The 22,869-nt window shown below is 39.4% G+C and overlaps 1 protein-coding gene across 1 annotated transcript in view; it reads right to left on the bottom strand.

The window, feature by feature from the left end:
* Window positions 1–20,041, bottom strand: part of hunk (hormonally up-regulated Neu-associated kinase) — a 64,458-nt gene extending 44,417 nt beyond the window's left edge. Inside the window, exons 1-4 of the mRNA XM_020512681.2 lie at window positions 19,067–20,041; window positions 6,911–7,203; window positions 1,467–1,522; window positions 511–646 (exon numbers count right to left, since the gene is read on the bottom strand). Coding sequence (XP_020368270.2) covers window positions 511–646; window positions 1,467–1,522; window positions 6,911–7,203; window positions 19,067–19,291 — 710 coding nt within the window. The 5' untranslated portion in view covers window positions 19,292–20,041. The remainder of the gene's footprint in view (window positions 1–510; window positions 647–1,466; window positions 1,523–6,910; window positions 7,204–19,066) is intronic.
* Between the last annotated feature and the right edge of the window lie 2,828 nt (window positions 20,042–22,869).

Genomic DNA, 22,869 nt, shown 5'->3' with positions numbered 1-22,869 from the left:
CTCCATGGTTGACTATATTTAAGGCTAGGAGGGACAGATTTTTAGTCTTTCATGGAACTGATGGATAAAGGAGGTGGGCATGAACGTGAAGTTGAAGCTCTAGATCAGCCAAATTGAATGACAGAGCAGACTCAATGAATCATATGGTCTAATCATGCTCCATTCTCTTCTGGCCTTGGAATTAGTTTAAAAGAGAAACAAAACCCCAATTTGGCCATTGATATTGGTTTAGGGTGTGTAACAGAAAGATTTAGATCATTAGGAACAGCTGGGAGAGTTTTTAACTGCAAAACATGATTTGGGAATTATCATGCATCAGAAAACTAACTGCAAACATAACATCCAAAAAAATTCACAAATGCAGTGAATGCATAACATGAGTTCAAACCTTAATCAACATAAAGATACAATATTTTTAAACAGTAAGATAAGGTAATAAGGCTGTAGATGTTTGCTTTCATTGAATGAGTACCATTTAAATCCAATTTAAAATATGGTTAAACCACTTACATTGACCATATATCCACTTTGGGACCGTATTTCTTGCGTGCTAATAGCTCTGGAGCTGCATATGCTGGACTCCCACACTGAGTGCTGAAGGGGTCTGAATAACCCAAGATACCAGCACAGTTACTCAATCCGAAATCTGGTGAATCCAAGGAATGGAGTATCAAGGTAAGGGTAAATTTTTACAATCATAATCAGTCTCCCAATACAATTTATGATGGAAAAAATTTCATTTCCTAAACAATATTCAGACATTTGCAAATGTGCAGATAAAATGCAAAATATATCATTTTCTTAGTCTTATCAATTTACAGTCTCTTAAGAGAATCTTCCTACTAAAATTAAAGAGTAGTCAAATTCAATATTCAACACAATTTCTGTTTCCTCCTACAATCTATCTGTACATATTTGAAGTCACTGCCTTCCCAGAATGAATTGCATTTAAATTGTATCCATAACCAACAGTTCACCTCCAATTATTTGCATCCAATTCACCTTTAATTAATCTCACAATACTGAACAGGATATTTACTTCACAGTTTACTGCTTAACAACTACATTTAAGAAAAGCAGAGTAGATTGGCAGGAAGTTGACAGAAAGAAAAGCGTAACAATTTGGATCTGATCCTCATCTCAAGACGATTGTCACACCCAAAGTGTACCTCTCCTTAGTCAAATACTGACTGACCTGCCCTCCTTTTGTTTTTAGTACTTTTGATCCATATAGCACATGTCTGGCACTTATGCTTTTTTCCTCCAAATATCTCCCAAATGTTACTGTCTAGTTTCAATTTCTGCTTCCATCTTTCCCAGAACAATGTTCTATTTTTTGTTTTCAATCTTTCTAATTTCCTAGCACAGTATTCCCATTAAATATTTCCTTCAAGTAAAAGAATTACATAAAATAGAAAATAAGATTTACGCCCTCCCGGCTCTGAACAATTGCTGACAGACTGTACCTATTAATTTTATATTGTTCTTTTCATCCAGTAAAAGATTTTCAATCTTCAGATCCCTGCAAAAAACAGAAAAGAAACTCAAGAATTCATTTAGAAAGCCTTTTACTGCGGTACAGGTAAATAATTAGTACTGAGATTTTTAGAAAAAAACTATCATATTTCAGGAAGGAAGGAGAGTTGTCATCAAAGTGTTGAAATATTTTTCTAAAAATACGTAATAATTTAAGGTCAGCGCATTTACAAAATGCGAATAAAGCTGTTGAACACTGGGTGAGGTGTTTATTGCCTGTTAAATGTGTAGAGTTCCTCTGGGGAACTGTCAAGTTTGTTTTTGGTGAGTTAGACATTGCTGGTTACAAAGAAATGAAAGATATCTTTGTTCTCTTCCCTTGAAATATTATTTCATGGCACCTCTTAATAAACCATAATTGATGCACTACTAAGTGTAGGCCCAGAGAAATTTCAGCAGAACTGGGATTAAAATTCCTGTAAAATGCTGGTTTTAGTATACAAGTTAATGTAATTGCTTCAAATTTTGGGTAAGCAAGTTTATTGATTATTTTTAAAAATGTACAGGGAATTAATCGAAATGCAACAACTGTTTGGTGCAAAGAGGAATTTTCTCTTGTAAGTGTACTGAAATTTTCTATTCTCACTTTGGTAGCATCACAACTTCAGACCAACATAAGTGTGTATAATTTGTGACTGCAATAAATAGCTCTGTTTTATGGGGCATTGGGGGTCGAAATCCATTCAGTCATCCAAAGTATTACCACTGGAGTCCATGAAATTTTCTGCAAGAGCTCTTGATTTAGTTTGATCTGCAAATACACATTCTCTTCACACAACAAAGTTACAGCTTCCCTTAACCATGTGACTCTGGCAACCCCATTACATCATCATCATGCATGCTTCTGATGTTAATTCCATTAACAAGGTCTAACAGTGACACCTCCAAACTCTGATTGCAATCTAGAAATGGATTAAACTTCGGTCATTTCAGGTTCTAAAATAGTTCGTTTCTAGCATAGATTGACATTGTTTTGCCCTGTGAGGTAACTTCTGCTCAGAATTACATGTATGGCGGCACAAAATCTCATAGTACAATCTGTGCAAGCACATTAATAATAATAGTTACTTAATAGGTCCAATGTATCATTCAGCTCAATGGCCGTTGTGATGATGGTTAGGTCAATAACTATGTGCAAATTTTCTGCACTTTCATTGTGGGGTATGGGTTTCAATCCTCCTATTTCTTGATTTTCTAATCTGAGTATATGTATCATGAACATGTAAATCTATGATAGTATGGGCGCCATAGATTGTCTCCAAATGAATCATAGAATGCCTACAGTGTGGAAGCAGGCCATTTGACACATCATGTCCATACTAACCCTCCAAACAGCTTCCCACCCAGACATAGCACCCTGCCCTATACCTGTAACCCTGCATTTCCCGTGGCCCAACTACCTTGCCTGCCAATTCACCTAACCTGCATATCTTTGGACTGTGGGAGGAAACCAGAGCACCCGGAGGAAATCCACACAGGCATGGGGAGAACGTACAAACTCCACATGGATAGTCGCCTGAGGCTGGAATCACTGTGTTGCAGCAATGCTAACCACTGAGCCACTGTGCCACCTAAGGCAGAAAAAAAATCACCAATGGTAGCCACTACAGGTTGCAAGCCAATGACTCCTACTGAAAAGTGCATTATATGGTTCAGACAAAGAGGTAGAGAATAATGTTCCTAAGTTTGCTGACAAAGCTAGATGGAAACATAAATTGTGGGGAGTCACAAAGAGTCGGTAAAGAGATATAAACAAGCTGTTTGGACAGGTGGAGTGCAATGTGGGTAAGTATGAAATTATTCAATTTGGGGGTAAGAACAGAACAGCAGGATTTTTTTTAAAAGACTTGAAATTTGTAAATGTTTATATTCCAAAATTCATCCCTTGGCTTTTGGAACCGGCAGATGGACTAAAATGTCAGAACATCAGAATATAATAAATTGTAACAAGAATAGTTATTAAGTCATTTGATCCTTCTTTTCCACTCAATCATGTTATGACTGATCTTCTACCTGCACTCTATTTCTCCATATTATTGTTATGTCCCTTGATTCTGATAGTAGTCAGAATTAATTAATCTTTACCTATGGGATTGGGAATTCTAAAGGATCAAAACATTTTGAATGAAGATATTTCTCCTGATTCTGAAACTATTACCCTCTAGTTCTAGATTATCTGCTGCATAAAATTCCCTTAAAAACATAAAAACCAAAAGAACTGCGGATGCTGTAAATCAGGAACAAAAACAAGTTCTGAGGAAGGGTCACTGGACCCAAAACGTTAACTCTGTTTTCTCCTCCACAGATGCTGCCAGACCTGCTGAGCTTTTCCAGCAACTTTGTTTTTGTCCCTTAAAAACATTATGTTTCAATGTGATCTCAGTTTATTCTTCTAAACCTGAGAAAATATAGGGCCAGTCTACTCAATCCCTTCTCACTGGACAATCCCTTTACCCAGGAATCAATCTGGTGAACATTCATTACACCTCCTCTAATGCTATTATATCTTTCTCTCGTTAAAGAGATGATTATGCAATTTCCTGGTTCTCTACATTGTGTGCGCTTCATGATTTGAAAGCAATAAAGCCAAAATCATAACTTTCTTCAGGCTATGAACAGATTTCTGAAATAGATGCCACACTAAGTTTCAGAAAAATCAATTGAAGATACCTTATATCTTTGCAGTTTTGATGCCTGATTTAATGGCACATTCTTCCTGAAATAGTTAACAGGCAATAACACTGTGGCAATTACTTTCATGGAGTCAGGCTGACTGTAGAGGATTGTAAAAATGACAGGGGGACCCAATTCCCGGTTTCTCACCCTGATTCCTGACATCAACAATATTCACTGCACAGAATAAGGGTGCTGGTAGTGAGCTAACAGTCCACATTTCTGACCTAGATATCTCAATTGTGAGGGTAGATAACTCATACCACTATATGCCACCTCCTCCATCTCCTCGATTTTCATGGGATCTGCTCAGCTTCTTAAGGACTCACGGTTCACAACCCCACCTCACCACTCCCGCCTCCCACCACCCCCCCACCCCACCCTGCCCCGGAGTTGCTCATAAGACCATAAGACACATGGGCAGAATTAGGATATTGGGCCCCTTGAGTCTGCTCCACCATTCAATCATGGTTGATATCTTTCTCAATCCCATTTTCCTCCCTTCTCCCCATAATCCTTGATCTCCTGACCAATCAAGAACTATCTATCTCTAACTTAAATACACTCAATGACTTGGCTTCCAAAGCCTTCTGAGGCAATGAGTTCTACAGATTCACCACCCTCTGGCTGAAGAAATTCCTCCTCATCTCAGTTCTAAAGGGCCTTCCCTTCACTCTGAGGATGTGCCTTTGGGTCCTAGTTTCTCCTACTAATAGAAACATTTTCTCCATGTCACTCTATCCAGGCCTCTCAGTATTCTTTAAGTTTCAATCAGATCCCCCTCATCCTTCTAAAAGCCTCGAGTACAGACACAGAATCCTCAACTATTCTTCATATGACAAGCCCTTCAGCCCCAGCATTATTCTTGTACATCTCCTCTGGACCCCTCCAAAAGCAGCATATCTTTTCCTAGATATAGGGCCCAAAGCTGCTCATAATATTCCAAATGTGGTCTGACCAGAGTATTATACAGCCTCAGCAGTACATCTCTGCTCTTGCATTCTAGTCCTCTTGAAATTAATGCTAACATTATATTTGCCTTCCTAACTGCCAACTGAACCTGCATGTTAACTTTAAGAGAATCTTGAACTAGGACTCCCAAGTCCCTTTGTGCTTCAGATTTCTGAAGCCCTTCTCCTTTTAGAAAATAGACTATGCCTCTATTCTTCCTACTAAAGTGCACAACTTTACACTTGTCCACATTGTATTGCATCTGTTCCTTCTTTGCCCATCTCCTAGCCTGTCCAAGTCCTTCTGCAGCCTCCCCACTTTGTTAACATTAGATGCCCCTCTACCTATCTTTGTGTCATCTGCAAATAATCACATTATGAATTTGAAAACATACTGTAAGGTACGTTTAAAAATTCTTACCTGTGTATCCTCGCATGCCCTATGCCCCATGAGCCCTCTATGTACCTTCATGTGTCTGTGTACTTTCCTTGTCACCTGTGTCCTCCAAGCTTATTCACCCATATGCACTAATTGCATAAACAATAAGCTAAATAACAACAAGTCCTGAAGTACTCAGGAAAAATACCCCACCAGTTTTTAACTTTATAAAAGTGTCAATCAGACACGGTCATTCATATTTCGACAACAGAAGTTTCATCCAACTTGATTCCTCTTCATATTCAAAATTAACATACATTGGAAAAACAGACAAAAGAAAGAAAAATGTTCTATAACCTCATAAGGGTGTCCATCAACCAAAACTAACACACCATTTCAGGCTGTGTAAACAGTTCCCATTAGGGAGCCTTGGAACACAGCCAGGTGTTCATTAATAGGCCACCCGGAGAAACAGACATCTCGCCATCTGTTTCTGTTGATTTCCCGACCACCCACACATCCCTGCTGCCAGGAACAAAACCAGTGTATGCGGGGTATTTATATGGAAACAGGTCTGCTGCATGGACTTTCATTTCTTGATAGCAAATGTCAATTTCCACATTTCAAAACACATTAAACAAATTCTCCATATCTCTTAGAATTGATAAATGCATTGAATGATCACTAGAATAATGTGAATTATTATCAGAAAATAATGTGTAGTTGGAATTACAATATTACAAAATCAATATTTCTGAAACGCAAATTATTCATTCAAAATACAAACTGTTAAAGGTTCTTTAAGTAAATATACATCTTTCGGCATCTGGCAAGTTATTTTTGTGCCATACTGCAAAAAAGAATTATTTACTAAATCATTAATGAATATATATCAGAAGAAAATGCCCAATCTCAGAATGATTTTCCTTACACATCAGTATCACACCATCAACTTTAATTGTGAATAGCCTGCTTCCATTACTTTATTTGGTGTGTTATTCCAAACCTGATTACTACTTGAGTTTATTATGCTATGCATTCAACATTTCCTTGATCACATTTCTATTTGTACACTACTTTCTAGAAACAGTTTTAATTTGGTTGACAGAAATTACACATAAAACTCTTCTATTATTCCACCTGTAATTTCAAGGTATGTCTGCTGACATATTTTCATGTATTGGCATGTCTGTTTGATGTTAAGTACAGAACCACTCAGCGAATATACATTCAGGGTAAGCACTGTACTCGTTGCTATGCCCTATAATGATAACTTCTCATTGGACTCTTTTACAAGGTCATATACAATTGTTGACAGCAAACAGAAGTTTATGAAACTATTAAGAGTTTAAACACATACACTCTCACATACCTGTGGACCACTCCTGCCCGGTGTAAATGTTCCACTGCTAAAGTGAGCTGCCTGATGTATCGACATACCTCTGCTTCTTCCAATATTTTTCTGTCATATATTTTGTGCATCAGGTTGCCTCCTGTGCATAGCTCCATTACCAAGTAGTAACTGTTCTCTGTTTCTAATATGTCCAAAAGCTGCGTAATATTTGGATGCCTAATCATCTGGTGAATCTGCCCTTCTCGTCGTAGATTCTTCGTAACATAGGAGTCTTTCTTGGCTTTCTTCTTATCAATGACTTTTACAGCCACCTAACAATTTATAGAAGCTATGATTAATGTTCAACACGGATAACACTCCAGTCCATCTATGTAGATAACTGATTAATAAAGTTATTGCAGAAAGATAATGTCTCAGATTTTCTGATCAAAATCAGAAATCCAATTTCTGACCCTGGGCAGACAAAAAAATACACACACTTACCTTTGAAGAAGGTTAGCCAGGAGTTAGAGGCGTTTGTGATTCCTGTAACTTTCCCTGGTTAACTATCCAGGGGGAGGCCATCACACCATGGTATTGTCACTGGACTACTACTCCAAAGACCCAGATAACACACTTGGGGATATAGGTTTTAATCCTGACACGGCAGATTATGCAAACTGAATTTTAACAAAATATGCAATTAAGAGCCTAATGATAATATCAAATAATTGTCTTAAAAATCTATCAGGTTCACTAATACCCACTACGAAGGAAATTCGCTGGCATACATGTGGCTTCAGAACCACAGCAATGTGGTTGACTATTAACAGCTCTCTGAAATAGCGGCATCTACCTGGCAATGTGAAAAATTGCCCAAGTATGTGCTATACACAAAATGCAGGACAAACCCAACGCAGTTAATTATTGCCCCATCAATCTACGCTTAATCATCAGTAAAATGTTGGAAGGGATCATTAACAGCGGTATTAAGCAGCACTTTCTCAGCAATAACCTGCTCACTAATTGTCTACTGGGAACACGAAACAGGAGTAGACCAGTCTGTTCCACCATTCAATGAGATCATGACTGATCTGTGGTCTAACTTGATATACCTGCCTTTGACCCATATCCCTTACCGAACTTTCCTAAACAACTTGTTTGGAGATGTTATTACAGACCTCTGGAGCAGGTGGGACTTGAACCCAGGTATCCCAGTCCAGGAGTAGGGACACTAGCACTGTGCCACAAGATGGCCCAACCCATATCCCTTAATACCTTTGCTTAACAATCATTTGTCGCAGATTTAAAATTAACAACTGAACTACCATTTATGGAAGAAGAGTTCCAAACTTCTTTCACCCTTTGTATGTAGAAGTGCTCCCTAACATGTCTCCTTAAGAGTCTGGCCTTAATTCTCAGACTATGCCCCCAGTCCCAGAATAACCAACCAGTGGTTTATCTTTATCTACCCTGTCATTATCTTGAAGACTTCAATCAGATCACTCCTTAGCCATCTAGATTCTATAGAATAAGGGCCTAATTAGTATAATCTCTCTTTATAACTTACCCCGAAGCCCAGGTATCATTTTTGTAAACTTATTTTGTACTCCCTCCCAAGCCACTATATCCTTTCTAAGGTGTGGTGCCCAGATCTGCTTAAATTACTCCAAGCAGGATCTAACCGGGGTTTTGTATAGGTGCAGCATAACTTCCAAATCCTTCAATTCCAGTCCTCTAACTATAAAGGCCAGCATTCCATTAATTTTCTTGATTATTTTCTGCACCTGTTTGTGACATTTTCAAAATCTATGCACCTGAACCTCCAAGTCTCTTTGGTCTTCCACTATATTTAACTTCAAATGATACAGAAAATATTCTGACTTATCCTTTCTTAGCCCAAATGGATAATCTCACACTTGCTCACATTGAAATCCATCTGCCACAGTTTTTCCCATTCACCTAGTCTGTCAATATCCCTTTGTAATTTTATGCTATCATCTACACCATCGACAATGCCACCTTATCTTTGTGTCATGAGAAATTTGGATATATGACACCACGGCTTCTCATTACAGCCTTGGTTCAAACTTAGACAAAAGAGCTGATTTGCACATGTGAGATGAGAGTGACTGCCCTTAACATCAAGACCACATTGGACCAAGTGTGGCATTAAGAAGCGCTGACACAATGGGAGTCAATGGGAATCAGGGGAATTTCCTCTGCTAGTTGCACAAAGTAAAATGGTTGTGGTTGTTGGAGGTCAGTCTTCCAGCTCCATGATATCTCTGCAGAGCTGCTGACAGTATTTCAAAGTGTGCACTGACTAGGGTTTAATATATCTCGAGTATGAATTCTATCGTCTCATATTCTACAGTTCCATATAAAGGCTTACATTCTGTAAGCTTTTTAATGATTTTCTGTGTCTGTTCATAATATTTTAATTACCTATGTACCTGGGTCTTCAACTGACATCGAACTGCTACTGTTTCTAACTTTCCACCATTTAAAAAGTTCACTATTCCGTTGGGTCTAAAGTGGTTGACTTCTTATATGCCTGCATTATTATCCATCTGCCATAGTTTTGCCATTCTTTTCAATTTATTGAAAACTCTGTACATTTATGCTTCTATCTACCCCGATTACAATGTCATCTATCTTTGAGGCATTGACAAATTTGCATATATGGCATTCTATCTGTCACCTAAATCATAAATGAATACAATAAAGGTTTCAACACAGATTGTTGCACTCTGCACAATCATACCACTCATCATATCCTATCAATGAGAGTACATGCCCATTATCCCTATTCTGTCTCCTGTCGCTCAGCCAATTTCCTAACCAAGCCATATATTTGCTTTCATTTCCATGAATTTCAACATTAGCCAACAGTCTCATATGAAGGACGTTGTCAAATGCCTTCTGAAAGTCCATGTATTTGAATAATCCTATGCTCACTAAGAATGTAAATGAGTGTGTGCTGCTATCAAATGACTTTGGTTTATCTCATCATGTCTTAATTTGAAAATAAGTTAGAATCTAACTCCAAGAGAGTCCCACATTTAACATAAATTACTGGAAAAACTCAGCAGATCTGGCAGCATCTGTGGACAGAAATCAGAGTTAACATTTCGGATTCAGTGACCTTTCTTCAGAACAGCTGAGTTGAATTTTCATGGCTTTGTTATTTTTCAATGAGTTATGTTGCGCGGGCATGATTAAACCTACATGAGCCCATTCAAACTCCAATTTGAAGAGATAGTACAATATTCACATTTTGATGGATTCTGAATATGGGAAGACAAAAGAAGGAACTTTCAGAATGGGGTTCTAACATTCCAAGTCTACACACTTGTGGGAGGGCCAACAGCGACTTACGAAAGCATGGATTCATTCACTAATAATCACTTTGCATTACTTTCAATCTGTATTCAGAATTGAGAAGAATGATGTAGGTTTCAAAATCAGGGCGAGGTACTGCGCTATACTTGAACAAGCCAGCATCCAGACAGAGGCCATATTAACGGTTTTAGCAGGCTTAAAAGTGGATAAATCCCCAAGCCCAAATGAGGTGTATCCCGGCCATGGTGGGATACAAGGGAGGAGATGACAGAGGCTCTTATATTAATTTTCAAATCCTCACTGTTCGCAGGAATGGAGGTACTATTATTCAAAAAAGCAGGTGGGGATAAATCAGGAAACTATAGGACGATGAGTCTAACATCAATGGTGGGGAAACTATTGGAAAGAAATCTAAGGGAAAGAATTAATCTCCACTTAGAGAATGATTAGTTAGGGAAGATCATAGTAAACAAATTTGATTGAATTTTTTGAGGAGTGCAGTTGACATAGTCTACATAGACTTCAGTAAGACTTTTGACTTGAAGGCAGCAGGACAGAGCAATAAGGAGGCTATAAAGGTACATGGGATACTTGTCTTTACTACTCAAGGTATTGAATTCAAGAGCAGGAAAGTTTGGATGGAGCTGCATAAAACTTTAGTTAGACCATACTGAAGTACGATATGCAGGTCTGGTCACATTGCTATAAGAAGGATGTCATTGCACTAGAAAGGGTGCAGAGGAAATTCAGTGGAATGTCATCCAGGATGCAGTGTTTTGGCTACGAAGAGAGACTAGATAAAACGGGATTCTTTTCCTTGGAGCAGACAAGGCTGAGAGGGAACCTGTGTGAGGTATGCAAAATTATGAGGGGCATAGATAGGATATATAAGACAAAGCTTTTGCCCTTAACAGCAGAATTAATAACCAAGGCACACAGATTTAAGGTAAGGGGCATGAAGGAAATTTGAGGAGACTTATTCTCAGCCATAGGGAGGGGCTATCTGGAATTCATTGACTGAAAGGTAAAGAAGCTGGAACCATCACAAAATTTAGGTATTTATATAAAAACTTGAAATGCTGTAACATACAAGACCATGGGTCAAGACCTGGAAAATGACATTAGAGTAGAGAGGTGCTTTATGTCCAGTGTGGACATGATGGGCTGAAAGGCGTCTCTCCACACTGTAAAACTCTATGACCAAACATGCTTCAACACACAATTTTGAATATAGCTGATGATGTTATAGTTTTCCAAGGGGTAAAAGTAGCAATAAATACTTATGAAGAGGTACTGAAAGCCTTTGACAATTAAACCTCAGACTAATATTTTATTAGATAGGCATAAAGATGATAGTATAAGGTAGGGGTGGAGGTTAGACAGACCTTAGGATTAGGGTAAAAGTTCGGCACAACATCGTGGGTCGAAGGGCCTGTGCTGTGCTGTACTGTTCTATGTTCTATGTAATAAAAATCTTGAAAGATGAAGACTTAGTAGGTAAATTCAGTATCTGGGGACTCCATAGAAGATTTAATTATGACTTGTATAGATTCACAATGAAATGTGACTTCAAATCAGAATTCATAAGAGAAAAAAATTGTTGTGGGAATTGCTGATGAATCTTTGTCAAATTTATTGCAGTCAAAAGAAGACCTGACTCCAGAGAAAGCCATTCAGATGATAAGTGAAGCAGAATTCCAAAAACAACACTGATCAATCCTAAGAGAAGAAGATTAATTTTGGCACAGGAGATTAGTTAAGTCCATTTAATTCTTAAAGTACAAAACTACACACAACATGCATGGGAAATCAGCATAGCACGTAAGACAGGCACCAGACACTAAAATGTGGAGCAAAGAAAACTCAGAAGCATAAATAGTGCCCAGTTATTAAAAGTGAATGCTTTATCTGTCACATGATAGGTTACTTTTAAAAAATATGCAGAAGTGGAACATTGTTTCAGAAAAGCAAGAAAAAAATAGTGACTGACACAGGAGAGGTTAATGACGGAGAATAGTCTGTGACAGAAGAAAGAACTAAATTGTGCCTTGAGGAAACAGGTGATCCAGATCTTAAATTTTGGCAAGCTGATATATATGTCAATTGTAAGTTAGACATTAGGTTGGGAGGGAGGGCATCTGTCCCTATATTATAAGATAGTTAAATGCTATCTACAATGGCAAACAGTGCAACTATATGGTATAAGATATGTTGCAAGCAACCCTCCAATGTAGGGGATGCCAAATAGTAGAAAGCGTATGCCTACTTCATGATCATGAATTCTCACTCTTGTGTTAGAAGTCATGTCTTAACCTCAGTCTTCTTCAAATGGTGGAAATAGTTAAAAGAATTTAAAGTTATGGAACTACTGGTCATCAAACAACCAGCCAGAAGATAGCTGGTTGAGGATTTCATAGGGGTCCCCAAATTCATGACGGTCCCTAAACAAAAAACAGATTAGTTATGTTGATATAAGAAATTTATTTCATTTTGTAACAAGATGGGAACTTGTGACTAAACTGGGTTGGCATAAATATTTTCTACTGCCATAAATACTGAAGAGTATTCAGACTACAAGAACCAGCAAGATTTGCGAGGCAAGTCAACAAAAGAGACAGCCAATCAAAGCTTTCCTGACTTGAACTAATTGACAAATCTATAACTTGGAATTCAAACCAGCTTGATGAATGAACAGTTATGACAGGTTCAAGTCTGAGCTTAGATGCTGAGGTGACTCAGAAGAGGCAAGTTCAGGCAGAATATTTGAACACCGTACCTTCCCAGGAAGAAATTCAGTAACTATGACATGGTTCATTACAAGTCAAAAGCAATCCTCAGATAGCAGAACTCAGGAAGTGAATATGTTGGTTTCATTAATAATATGGGTGAATGAGAAAGTCCAAACCAATCAACATTCTGAACGAAACACTTTACATCCTTCAGCATAAATCTATGGACAGATTTAGAATAAAAATCAGCTGAAACAGATGTGGTGCATGTAACTCTATGAAGGCCACCAATGAAAAGGGGATGACCAATGTCCAACTATTGAAGACACTTCAAAGAAGAGATAGCCTGCTTCAGAAGAGAAGACAAACTCTGCAAAGGAAATCAAAGGGATTAAAGCCACTCCAGTTTAAAAGGACTAACAGACCTCAGACTGTCAAAAAGAAAATCAAAAACAACAGTCCTTCACATAGCAAAGCTACCAGTTTTCTAACCTGAGGTCATAAGTTTAAAGTTTAAAACTGTAGAATGGTTAGAGGAAATGTTAGAGTTAAATCTGCTGTAGGAGCTTGCAAGGAGTCCTCAGGTGTCGGCACCATCTTGCATGAATCTGGGAGAAGAGCCAAATCTCCTTAATTTGTAAAGTCCAAAACTTGTGGGGGATGGAGTAGTAGTAAATGTAATTATTTACACTACTGTACAATATCAGTAATGGACAAAGCAACCTGGTGAGAGTTGTGTATGTCTGAAGGCATTAATACTGAAGATTGTAATAAGTACCACCCACTACAATGATGTCATACAGACTTGTTCGCAGAACAGCTTAGGATCACAAAAGAGTAACTTTAAGCTTTCAAAGTCTCGCTAACAATATCTATGCTATACATGTAACCTGTATCTAGTTGCCAACATGCATCAAATTATATCTTGAGTGAGTGTACAACAAACCCATACAAACACTTGTTCAAAGGAGAGTGTGCCAACTTTGAAAATGTAGTACTCTGAGTGAATTTTAAAGGTGCAGCAACTCAATCAACCTTAGAAGTACAGTGCCATGAGTAATTTTAAAATGTAACTTGCATGTTTGAACACACTACTTTGGACAAACAAGCTGGTGGTCTTAGGGAAATGCTTTTGATTGATAAATGACTGAAACTTGTGAGTGAAACCAAGTAAGTGATGGTTGAAGGTTGGTCAACAGCAGAAGAGTGTTGTTACACTATCGGATTCCATGCCAAGAGTGGTCTAATGATTAATCAGAGCAGAAACTGTGAGAACAGTGACCTATTCAGCTATATCTTGATATTTGTATCACGCCAAACCCTTCACCTTTGGTTTTTCTTGCCAACTCCAGAAGTCCTGACACCCAGATTCAACATTGAACTCTGTGCACTTCCTCACATCCTATCTATCCAACCATCACTGAATCTCAGCCTGATCTTTAACCAGTTATGTTTCCCCCTCATAACCATCTTCAATGCTTTTCATCTTTCATTCAATGCATACCATTATTTTCATAAGGAAATAAGAACAAAAGAAATAGGAAAAGCAGTAGACCATCTGGCCTCTTAAGTTTGCTCTACCATTCAGTAAGATCATTGCTAATCTGATTATGCCTTTAGTTCCACTTTCTGCCTGTCCCTAGAACCCTTGACTCCCTTGTAGATCAAAAATCTGTCTAACTCAGGCATGAATATATTCAATGATCCAATTTCTGCTGTTCCTTATGAAAAACAGTTCCAAAGATTAACGACTTACTAAGAGAAGAAATTCTTCCTCATCTCAGTCTTAAATGAAAGACGCCTTATTCTGATGTTTTGCTCCCTAGTTCTAGTTTCCCACATGAAAGGAAATATCTTCTCAGTATCTACCCTGTCAAGCTCTTTCAGTATCTTATATGTTAATAAGATCACCTCTCATTCTTCTGTACAAATTAAACTAGACAATTGCTTCATCCTTGGAATCAATACAGCGAACATTCTCTGAATTGCCTTCAGTGCAAGAACATCCCTCCTTAAATAAAAAGTGCAAAATATTCCAAGTACAAACTCACCAACTCCCTGTACAGTGTAGGAAGATGTCCTTACTATTATATTCCATCCCCCTTGCTAGAAAGGCCATCATTCCATTTAATTCTGAATTATTTGTTGTACCTGCATTGTGACTTTGTTTCAATCAACATACTAAAGTAAACACTTTACGCCCTTCAGCATAAATCTACGGGCCACCAATGAAAAGGGATGACCAAAGTCCAACAATTCAAGATTCTTCAAAGAAGAGACAGCCTGCTTCAGCAGAGAAGACATACTCTGCAAAGGAAATCAAAGAGATTAAAGATTCTCCAGCTCAAAAGGACATGTGGACCTTAGACTGTCAGAAAGAAAATCATACATGGAGCACTCAGATCCCTTTGAACCCAGCATTTTACAGTTTCTCTCCATTTAAACAATATCCTGCTTTACTAGTCTTCCTGCCCAAGTGAACAAACTACCTCTACTGGACAATACATCTACTGGTATCACAGGCTGCTTGTTACATCCTCAAAAGAAGTTGGTAAAACATGAATTCCCTTTCATAAAACTATGTTGACTCTGCTTGATTATATTATTATTTTTGAAATTTCCAACTCGTACTTCCTTAATAACAGATCCCAGCATTTTCCAATGACAGAGATTAAACAAACTGACCTATAGTTTCTTGATCTCTTCTATCAGGATGCCAGGAAGATTCAGAGATGATCCTACATCAATCATCCAACTGACAACCACAGAGAAGGTCTTGGATGTCAGCAGATTGTGATATGCTTAGCCATTGGAACTGGGGTCATGAGGACTCTCGGCGACATGTAACAGAATTAAATATCACACAGCCACATGGCTCTCACTCATGTTGACATGATGCTAGCAAAGAGGGAAATATTATTAAAACAAGATTCTTCTTACCTTGACAGGTCTAATTCATGTCTTCACACTCTCGCAGTCCCTTCAAGTGTCTGACAGGGGATGATGCTAGAGGGTAAAATCTATTCCTCAAAGGAAGTCACTCACTCTGACCGTGTACTGTCTCAGAGCTCATTAGAGGCATACACTAACTCTGATACTCACATGTCAGTGTGACAGGTAAAACAGGAATTCATCTGGTGATTAATTCATCACAAGTGATTTGGGCAGAAGATTGAGAGGGGGAGGGAAGAGGAACAGCAATGGCAAGTCTTCATCAGACTCCATTCATTAGCCAGAAACTGAACTGACTTGCCATATAAATATTCTTGAAACAAGAGCAAGTCAGAGGCTAGGAAACCTGCCATGAGTATCTCATGTCCTAATTCCCCAAAGCCTGCTCATCACCTATAAAGCTCAGGTCAGGGGTGTGATACTATTTTCCCACTTGCCTAAATGAATGCAGCTCCAACCACATTCAAAGAGCTTGGCATCATCCAGGAAAATGCTGCCTGCTCATTTGGCATCACATCCTCAAACATTCATTTCCCCCATCACTGATGCTTAGTAGCAACACAGTGTATCATCTACCAGATGCACTGCAGAAATTCACCAAAATACCTTTGGCAGCACCTTCCACCTGCAAGTTCTCCTTCGAGACACTAGCAACCTTACTTGGAAATATATTGTTCCTTCACTGTTGCTACATTAAAGTCCTTGACGTGCATCCCTAACAGCATTGTAGGTGCACATACACCAAATGACTGCAACAGTTCCAGAAGACAGTTCACTATCACCTTCTCAAGGGCAACTAGGGAAGGGCAATAAATGATACCCACATTCCCTGAATGAATTCTAAAAAATGACTGAAACAAAGGCTGCTGCATGTTTTCTATTTTAATGGATAAGTATCCCTATCTATTTTCTTTCCTCCACAATCGATTGTATCCTGTGCTATCCTCCTTCATCAGAAGCATGAGATTAGACCATCTTACAGTCTTGTGATCGTGCATTCTACAGAATACCTGTAGTCTGCTACTTTACAGACATGCACTTAGACTGCAGGGATCACTTCCCATATTGATTTGACACCCCCCTTCCAGCACCAAGCTGACTAAAAAGTCTTTTGAAGATCACCAGGGTAATCAGGGTGATGTTAGCTGAGTAGAGGTTTTTAGTTTAAATTGAATAATTCTTTGGATTTTGCACAAAATGAACATTTTGAATTGAACACTGTTATTACAACTCTCGCTAGTCTAGACTTCAACTAAAAATATACAGAATTTTATATGCCCCAAATGAAAGGACAAGATGAAATGGCATTGAATTAACTGGATTTGTAAAAAGGGTCTGAGCAGCCCAAATAATCGTTGGTATTCTTTGTTTTAAGTTAAAACAAACAGAATTCATAAAGGAAGATGAGTGTGCAATCAGCATGTATTGGAATACAAACTCACAAATATTGTTTTGAATTTCATTCAGTGCAGGCTCTGCTAAAAACAAGACAGAAAACTTATTGAAACAGTGTCAACTGCCCTTTCACTTTAGTTAATTTTATCCAATCTATTAGCATTTCAATCATCTCTTAGTGTTAATTACATGAAGATAGGATAATGGAAATTAGGTACCACGGCTGCAATAATGGGTGGAATCAATATTTGTATTGATTGTTAATTGTCATTCAAGCTCAACATTTTCCTGATCAAAAGTCACTGACTTGAAATGTTAAGTTGATTTCTCTCTCCACAGATGCCACCTGATGAGCTGAGTATTTGCAGCATTTTCAATTTAATTTCTCAGTCTGTTTTGTTTAAACTGGTTTTGCCTTAAAGATGGGGAGATTTTAAAGTCCAGTCCCACAAATAGCATTTTCCTTTCAACAGAAAGCAGGTCCAAAGCTGAAAATTTTCTCAAAATGCAAGCTCAGTATTACATTGACGACCCACTGGACAAGATTTGATGGCTTTCAGCGCCATGGTGGGTCATACCCTTGGGAGTCAGGATGTAGTATCATCAGGCCAGAAGGATGTAGTGAAGTACATTATCTCAGCACTTTGTGCTGCCAACTGCTGTGAGAATAGCAAAATTCATCAACCAGACCTTTATGAGGTCAGCAGGGATTTGGGGAGTGGGAGATTTGAAATTAAAATAAATGTTGGAAACGTGTTGTCACTGGAAGCACATTAACTCAAACGCTAAAGGAATAAGCTAACACACTTCTGGCCAAGGGTTCTGTCAGATGTTTACACACTCTGAACAACGATAGAAGTCACAGTTAACCACACCTCTCTGACCATGGGTTCTCAATCACAGCTGCAGATATGGATTTTCTTCATAGATTATTTGAGGGCAGCATGGTGGGTGGCTCTGTGGTTAGCACTGCTGCCTCACAGTGCCAGGAACCTGGGTTCGATTCCATTCTCAGGCGACTGTCTGTGTGGAGTTTGCACATTCTCCCCGTGTCTGCGTGGGTTTCCTCTGTGCTCCGGTTTCCTCCCACAGTCCAAAGATGCGCAGGGTAGGTGGATTGGCCATGCTAAATTGCCCAAAGTGTTCAGGGATGTGTAGATTAGGTGGGTTATGGGGGGGAGGGGATGGGATGCTCCAAGGGTCGGTGTGGATTTGTTGGGCTGAAGGGCCTGTTTCCACACTGTAGGGATTCTATGATCAACCCACCTTCGACAGAGGGGCTCTCTATTGTGACCATGACAGGTTAACACACAGTGACTAAGGGTCTCCACTATTTGATAGACTGCTGGCCAAATGTGTAACTCAAAGGGGAAGACCCACTGAGAGTAGTTCTTCCTGGAATGGAAACAAGCCTCTGACCAGCATCCATCACAAGTTCACATTAACTTTGGTCCAAGGGTGTCTACTAGAGATTAGGAGACTCCTGACCAGTGGTATCCACCAGAAATATTGAATTTACCGCCTTCCACCCAGATGCCTGGTATGCATTTCCAACGCAATGTGGAACGGGGGGGATTATTGAAAGGCATCATCATTGTCATTGCATCTGAAAACACCGGAGTTTGCAGCGATCCTGCCTGTATGTGTGAAAGTATTCACAACACACTTTTGTTTTGGGAAATACAAACGTTACAGTATTCCAACCAATTGACACGCAAGGATCCACGTGAACGTAAAATTCAAAAGTAGAAGCGAGCCGCGGGGGGAAACTTACCTTTTCCCCGGTCAGGACGTGCAACCCTTCCCTAACTTTGGCGAAAGATCCCTCTCCTAACTTCCTCCCAATCAGGTAACTTCCAACCCGCTTGGTGTGGTGGAAATTCCGGATCGCCTCTCGGGAAACGCGGGCGACGGGAAGGGGAAGGTGAAGATCCGAGGTGGAAATGTGCAGATCTCCCAGGTCGGGATTGTCCAAGCTGTCCCCGGCAGGGGCTGGCATTGCTCCGGGCTGCTGATGGGCAGAGGGTGCCTCTCCCGGGAGGTCGGCACTGACAGACCCAAGTCAATGAGCTCCCTCCGGCCACTCACTAATGCAGCATTGCAATCAACAATGCAACCTTGGAGCCAACTTTCCAGTTACTTTCCACTCCAGTCATTGAACAAAGCGAACACACACACAAAAAAAAATGTTATTCCGTCAACCAAATTCCTCTCTTTCTTTGCTTTGTTTTCCCACAATGTTTACATCCGAGGCGGTTGTTTCTCGGCTCATGTCAAGCGCAGATCTTCAGTCCGTCAGCGCTGGAGTATTTCCTGTGAGCCGGGGCAGTTTGAACTTTCCATTCAATCGACCTAACTGCAACTTTTTGCATTATTACTTTTTGCATATTTTCTGGTGCACCTCCAGATATCCTTCTCTCCCCTCTCTTCAGCCTATTCGGGCCTCCGTTCGATGTCAGCAATTATTCACTGGTGCTGACCACCTCCCCGGGGGAAATCATTAAAAAAAAGACGTACCCCCCGTCCCTCCCCGGTTCGATTCCCCGATTGCTACAGGAACAGATGCGGCGCTGTAATGTTCTGGTAGGATTTGGGTTGGGGGGGAGGTTGGGAGTGGAGTGTTTCAGCCGCTGGAGCGCTGTGCGCGCACACACACACACACACTCACTGAGCCGCAGAAAGAAAAGCCCACTGCTGATTTCATCTTTCAAACTTCTCAGATTTCCAGAAGGCGGGAGCGGTGTTGGTCTCTTCCTTTTGTAACCCGGGAGGAATGATTCGCCTCTGGAGTTTATGCTGATTGCAAACCCTCCCCCCATCCCTTGCACCGCCTTATTCTTACCTTATAGTTTCAGAGTCTAATCTGCTTCTTTTAAAATCGTTTTATTTTTCATCTAGTAAACTGTTTTCCTCCTGTTTTTTCTTCTGTTGACCTGCTGATTTGATGGATCCGTTTGGCTACTGCAGGAATAGGTTGTACCTTTCCTCCAGCGTTTTGTCCTTCCATCACCTTTTTCTGCTTTAACTCAAGGAGAGTCACATTGGACTCGAAGCGTTGACTCTGTTTCTCTCTCCACAGATGCTGCAGGGTCTGCTGAGCTTCTCCAACGCCTTCTGTTTTAATTTCAGATTTCCAGCATCTGCAGACTGTCACGTTGGCCTGTTTTCACTCTTGCTTTCTCTCCTCCAATTTGGTGTTCCCTGTCCTCCTGATGTTTTGCAGTTCCTGGCTGTCATCTCTGAGACTCTTCCTTGGTTCTCTCTCTGTCACTGTTGCTTCAACAATTTCTCTAATTTTCAGCCCTAATTTCTCTCTTTCCCCACCCCCTCCTTCATTTCTTTTCCTATCCTTACCTTGTTAACTCTTTTTCTTCCGATTATCTCTACTTAAGCTGTTTATTCTACATTTTTCTATTTTACGTTGGGCTCTTTAGTTCTCAATCTCCACAAATCTCATCCTCACCTTTTTTTAAAGTCATTTCATCCTAATGCCACTTGTTCCCAACTCTTATAAATAGGTCACACTGACCAAAAGCTAATCCTACATCTCATTGGATTAAATATTTGTTTCCGTGTGAGATGGTGCACGGGCAGTGTTCCTGCCGCTGTGCCAGAACCTCTAAATTCAAGACTCACTCCAGAGCTTGATGGTCAAAGAAGATGTGTTCGTAGCACAGCAAAGCGGGTTCAATATTAACTTGCAAATCCTTCCAAGAAATGCTAATGACAAGATTGGGAGAAATCTCTGGAAAGAGATAGAAAGATTGTTTAAGTCTGGTAGCTCCAGACTACAAAAACATAGGGAAGTGCACGTTGCCACAGCAACTGGGACTCCCTGAGTGAACTATAACACCATCCAATGACACTTCATTGTCAGTATCCGCATAAGTGACGCCATCTAATTTTTTCTTTCTTATTTTCTAAAGGCGCTGAATGCTATTATCTGTGGACACAGAAAAATTACATTTCTGTGATGAGAGTGTTACTGTATCATTTAGTATTGGCAAAAGTAAGAAGTGCAATACATTTCATCATAATGGGAGCTTTTTCTGAACCACCTTAATTCAGTCAGTTTTAGCAGTGCTGGATCCTTTTTCAAAACTCCCAACCATCTAAGGCCATGTTTTCATATAATTCTTTGTAACTTTCTGTTTCTGCTTTACTGATTTGGTGGGGAAGGTGTGCATTGGTCTACAGAATTACAGTCAAGATTTTTACACATTCGAAGCACATCCACCTGCATGGAATTAAAATGCAGCCTGACCTTTTTGAAAGAGAAGACAATACTTATGAAGAGTCAGCTTCACTCAGCTGTTAACACCTCTGAATCAGCAGTTTACAGGTTCAGTGCTTTCGAGCACCATAATGAAAGGACTGCTGTATTGTTGAAGGTGCTATCCTTCATTCCAATCCAAGGCTCACTATTTTCATGTGAATGTTTAAGATCTCATGGTCTCATTTGAAAAACAAGGAATTTTGTTTAGTGTCATAGAAAACATTCCTTCCACAGCTCAGACAAAATGTTCATTCATTCACTTATTCTAGTTTGGGAGATCATACTGTGTGCAGAATAGATGCATTTGCCTACACAACATCTAATTGATTATACTTGCATGTTGAAAAGTTTCTGTCTCTTGCAGGTAGGTATAACCGCATATTGGTTACTGGACTAGCCCGGGAAAGGACCAGCCTAATAATCTGGAGGCAGTTTAAATCTGCCATGGCACTTTGGGAATTTAAGTTCAATTAATTAAATATATGTGGCATGAGTATCTACTAATAGTAACAGGGAGAATAAAACTATCAGACTGTTGTTAAAACCTCATCTGCTTCACTACTGCTCTGCCAGCCTTACCTGCTCTGGCCTATACATAACTTCCGACCCACAGCTATGAGGTTGACTCTTAATTGTTCTCTGCAATGGCACTCAATTATATTAAAGAAGGCAGCTCATTTCCATCTTCTCAAGGGTAGTTGGAGGTGAGCAATAAATACTGGCATTATCAACAACATCCACATCCTGCGAGTGAATTAAAAGCATTTGAAGACAGTTGTGTTTTGTGCAAAACTTTTTAACCAGAATGCAGTTTGGGAAGTACTGATTGATAAAATATATTAAGGCCTTCTGTTGCCTTATGCAATGAGCATAAACCACTATTTTATATTGAGGATGCATTTTATTTGAGCATTCGATATGCTGGAGGACTGATGTTCAGTGATGGCTCTTGTAAGATGCGATACAACAGCTGGAATTAATCAGCTGTAGTTTCAGTCAGGCAACTTCTTTTATGAACTCCACTCATTTTAGGTCTGTACTGAGGATTGTCTCCCTGCTGAAAATGTACACTCTTTCAAACTCTAGAGTATTTATAGATTATATGCATATGTATGAAAAACACTACATTCTCAATATATAAGCTTCTTCTCCATATTGCATAAACATGAAACTATGTTTATTCTCTAATGTTAAGTGCTTGTGTGTTGAACTCATTTAGCTATTCAAGGTGGTTGCACTAACTTTCACATAGAAGGGAGAATCAGTTATTGCTCAGTTTCAATGTTTTAAATTTATATAGC

The sequence above is a fragment of the Rhincodon typus genome, chromosome 11, assembly GCF_021869965.1.
Source record: "Rhincodon typus isolate 14 chromosome 11, sRhiTyp1.1, whole genome shotgun sequence".
In the NCBI taxonomy this organism is placed as follows: Eukaryota; Metazoa; Chordata; class Chondrichthyes; order Orectolobiformes; family Rhincodontidae; genus Rhincodon; species Rhincodon typus.
The sequence above is the reverse complement of the archived record's forward strand: the minus strand, read 5'-3'. Positions and strand labels throughout refer to the sequence as shown.